The 4688-nt window shown below is 32.9% G+C and overlaps 1 protein-coding gene across 1 annotated transcript in view; it reads right to left on the reverse strand.

Annotated features, from left to right (window-relative positions):
• dcaf17 (ddb1 and cul4 associated factor 17) overlaps nucleotides 1–4688 on the reverse strand; it is a 9964-nt gene that overhangs the window by 2587 nt on the left and 2689 nt on the right. Inside the window, exons 5-10 of the mRNA XM_016445451.1 lie at nucleotides 3304–3382; nucleotides 3133–3222; nucleotides 2462–2569; nucleotides 2278–2374; nucleotides 1473–1615; nucleotides 368–477 (exon numbers count right to left, since the gene is read on the reverse strand). Of these exons, the coding sequence (XP_016300937.1) occupies nucleotides 368–477; nucleotides 1473–1615; nucleotides 2278–2374; nucleotides 2462–2569; nucleotides 3133–3222; nucleotides 3304–3382 (627 nt within the window). The remainder of the gene's footprint in view (nucleotides 1–367; nucleotides 478–1472; nucleotides 1616–2277; nucleotides 2375–2461; nucleotides 2570–3132; nucleotides 3223–3303; nucleotides 3383–4688) is intronic.

Here is a 4688-nt window from a genome sequence, read left to right on the forward strand (position 1 = left end):
CATCGTGTTTCCTTCTGGAGCATCAGTGAATGTTTGAACCTTTTTTAATAGTTGCATGAGTCCCTCAGTTGTCCTCAGTGTGAAAAGATGGATCTCAAAATCAGTCACTGCTGGAAAGGGTTCAAATGTGCAGATGCTGGAAAACTGAAGAATCTGCAGGACATGGAAGATTTTTCTGAAGAACAGTGCTCAGTTTAACTGTTCAGAACAAAAAAGGGACTCATGATGAACAACTATCACAAAACAAAAAAACTGTCATAGGTCATCCAGGTAACCACACAATTTGTATGATCTCTCTTATTTTGTTACAATTATTCACAGATTCTGCAAGGGCTTCCCAAACTTTCTCATGCCACTGTATGCTCACTTTATTGTGCTGGGCCCAGCATGCACAATTCGACCCGAGTCATCTGGGTGAAAAAAGATCCAGTCTGCTTCCAGAGAGTCACATTTCATGTCCTGGACGCCATTCTTAGCCTGATGTACAGATGACACATTACTTTATTAGACATACTTGCATATCCAACTTCATATAAAGAGCTGGGTGATAATATAGTCACATTTTGCAATGAAATAAAAAAAATCGGGCAGTTGAAATTTGCTATATAGTATATATCTCTTTACGTGAGTGTACTGTATATGTACACATATGTGACCCTGGACCACAAAACCAGTCATAAGGGTACATTTTTTTAAATTGAGATTTATATATCATATGAAAGCTGAATAAATAAGCTTTCCATTGATGTATGGTTTGTTAGGATAGGACCATATTTGGCTGAGACACAACTATTTGAAAATCTGGAATCTGAGGGTGCAAAAAAATCAAAATATTGAGAAAATCACCTTTAAAGTTGTCCAAATGGAGTTCTTAGCAATGCATATTACTAATCAAAAATTACGTTTTAATATATTTGCAAAATATCTTCATGGAACATGATCTTTACTTAATATCCTAATGATTTTTGGCATAAAAGAAAAATCAATAATTTTGACCCATACAATGTATTTTTGGCTATTCCTACAAATATACCCCAGCGACTTAAGACTGCTTTTGTGCTCCAGGGTCACATATAAAGTTGGATATAATATACACCCAAGTTGAGCTGCGTGATAACGGTTTAGATTTCTGCAGTGTTACAACCAAGCAAAACTTGAATTAAACGCCACTTATGTCAATTATTGAAGATAAGTATAGAACCAATGGTTATTTTAGTACCAAAGTTTTACTGTGTAATTTTATAAGCAACATAAGAGATAAACCTAATATTGTTTGTCTAGCCTTGCCTCAAGAGTTTAATATTATATCTACCCATAAAAGATGATAATTTGAACTAAAATGCAACATGTAGGTAACAGACACTACAAACATTAACTCTCAATGCATGTCCACACTCTAAATATATTGCAGCTTGGCTTTTTTTTGTAGGACTGATTTTCCTAAGTATATCTGCAGGAATGAGAGTATTGACCAGCGCCCCGTCTGTGATAGAGCAGATATGATGGGTTCCTCTGTGTCTCTTGTGGTTGGGGGTGTAGATGTAGTGCCAGGGATGACCTCCGATCTGAACCCCGTCCTCAAAGTATGACATCTCAAACAATACGGGAGGACACTCTGTAGAGAGAAGTATTGACAACCCACATGAAAACATTGTTTTTCTGTAACTGTCACACCATCTACACAACGCCGAAACACAAATTCAGAAGCACTCTACAAAATCGTCTCATACTTAAAGGTAATACGTGCAATTGTTTTTTATTTTTTTCTTAGCTTACTCAAAGAGCCAATTACAAGTAAGCCATTCTTCAACTGGTTCCCTTTAGAAAGTGTAAACATTAGGAAGCACATCATGCACATATATTATAGTGTTTGTAATCATGAACTCAGTGGTAGGAAAATGAGTTTGTAGGCTCATGTTATGGCTTTGGACTGTCAGAGTGAGAGATTGCTCTGTTCTCAACACAATGGGAATAAAATACATGAGGCATGGGCTTCTGAATGTAAAATAAATGATGCTGGAAATAACTGCACAAGTCTGATGCTTTCAGCTAAGCTACAGACGGATTGTGATTTTAAATGTCACATTTTTAAACATTTGTGGGAATCTCGCAAGACCTGTCAAGAATATTTCACTTTAAATTCTAAAGTTATATTTTGCATGAACAGAAATCACACATTTAAGTTTTGATACTTGATATTTTAAGGTTTATTTTACAAAGAGTGGAGGTTACTACAGTTTTCTTTTTTTAACTGTATATAAGATACCAGACACCTACCGTGAATGTGAATGTTGACCGGAATACCATATGGAGCTTCTCCCACAATTCCTTTCAGCTCAGACTGCTGTCCCAAAGCCAACTCCTCATTTCTAAACTGAAGTGAAAAGAACACATGATATAATTACCAAACAACACGGCCAATAAATCAAACAATCATAAAAAACAATAACGCTTCCATTACCTTATTAACAATGTACTCAAAACTGTAAAGTCTGACATGTTTTGAGCTGTGTGACACAGCTAACACTCCCTGTGACAGCAGCACGTCCACAGCAGTCTTCCCAAACACCTGAACACAACACAAGCCACTTAGACGAATTCATTCAACTGAAAATGCTCCAACTATCTAAAGAACAAAAATGACCATTTATTGAAACTAAGCTACGAGAAATACCTGTTCTGAACAAAATTAACATTATAATGTAAGTTAGTGCTGTCAAACGATTAATCGCATCCAAAATAAAAGTTTGTGTTTACTTAATATATGGGTGTGTACTGTGTATATTTATTTTGTATATATACACGTGCATGTAACTATTTAAGAAACATTTTATATTTTTATATAAAATATTTACATTTATTTATAATATAAATTATATATATATATATAAATACGTAAATATGTTTTAAATATATACATTTATGTGACTGCATTTATATATACATAATAAATAAACACAGTACACACACATTTATTAAGTAAACACAAACTGTTATTTTATATGCGATTAATCGTTTGACAACACTAATATAAGTGGAGCTAAGTTTAAATAAATTGATAATAAATTATAAAAATGTATAACCTTTCAACAAAAAAATAGATGTATTTGAATGTGGTAAAGCAGATATTACTTTTTTATTTATTTCCAGCATTCCTACAAGCTCCAGTGGAAAGACTTGAAAAACGGCCACACGCATGAGGATGCTATTATCAACACCAGCCTGAGAGAGAGAGAGAGAGAGAGTGACCCAACTGCATATGGTGCAAGTACAATGCAGATATAAGCCCCAGTAAAGTCTGACCTGTCGTTCCAGAGTCGTCTGTTTGCTCTGGACAGATTTGACATAAAATGTCTCCTGTGAGGAGTCCCAACCTAAAGATCTGTTAACAAACTCATATTAGTACAACAAAAACACATTCCAGCATACAATTTGTCAAAATTAATTTCAGATATATTGATGAGATTACTGCTTTTGTCGAAAATTACACTGTAACATGACAAAAAATGCAGCTTGTTATCATTAAAGTTATAACCACTACTTCATTTTGTTACTACAGTTAAATCTAGTCAGACAGACAGACAGACAGACAGATAGATGATAGATAGACAGACAGACATATAGATAGATGACAGACAGATAGATGATAGATAGATAGATAGACAGACAGACATATAGATAGATAGACAGATAGATAGATAAATAGATAGATAGATAGATAGACAGACAGATAGATGATAGACAGACAGACAGATGATAGACAGATAGATAGATAGATAGATAGATAGATAGATAGATAGATAGATAGATAGATAGATAGATAGATAGATAGATAGATAGATAGATAGATAGATAGATAGATAGATAGATAGATAGATAGATAGATAGATAGATAGATAGATAGATAGATAGATAGATAGATAGATAGATAGATAGATAGATAGATAGATAGATAGATAGATAGATAGATAGATAGATAGATAGATAGATAGATAGATAGATAGATAGATAGATAGATAGATAGATAGATAGATAGATAGATAGATAGATAGATAGATAGATAGATAGATAGATAGATAGATAGATAGATAGATAGATAGATAGATAGATAGATAGATAGATAGATAGATAGATAGATAGATAGATAGATAGATAGATAGATAGATAGATAGATAGATAGATAGATAGATAGATAGATAGATAGATAGATAGATAGATAGATAGATAGATAGATAGATAGATAGATAGATAGATAGATAGATAGATAGATAGATAGATAGATAGATAGATAGATAGATAGATAGATAGATAGATAGATAGATAGATAGATAGATAGATAGATAGATAGATAGATAGATAGATAGATAGATAGATAGATAGATAGATAGATAGATAGATAGATAGATAGATAGATAGATAGATAGATAGATAGATAGATAGATAGATAGATAGATAGATAGATAGATAGATAGATAGATAGATAGATAGATAGATAGATAGATAGACAGACAGACAGATGATAGACAGATAGATAGATAGATGATAGATAGATAGATAGATAGACAGACAGCCAGATAGACAGACAGATAGATGATAGACAGACAGATGAGAGACAGAGATAGATGATAGATAGATAGATAGATAGATAGATAGATAGATAGATAGATAGATAGATAGATAGACAGACA

This window comes from Sinocyclocheilus anshuiensis, unplaced genomic scaffold (assembly GCF_001515605.1).
Source record: "Sinocyclocheilus anshuiensis isolate Anshui unplaced genomic scaffold, SAMN03320099.WGS_v1.1 scaffold355, whole genome shotgun sequence".
NCBI lineage: Eukaryota > Metazoa > Chordata > Actinopteri > Cypriniformes > Cyprinidae > Sinocyclocheilus > Sinocyclocheilus anshuiensis.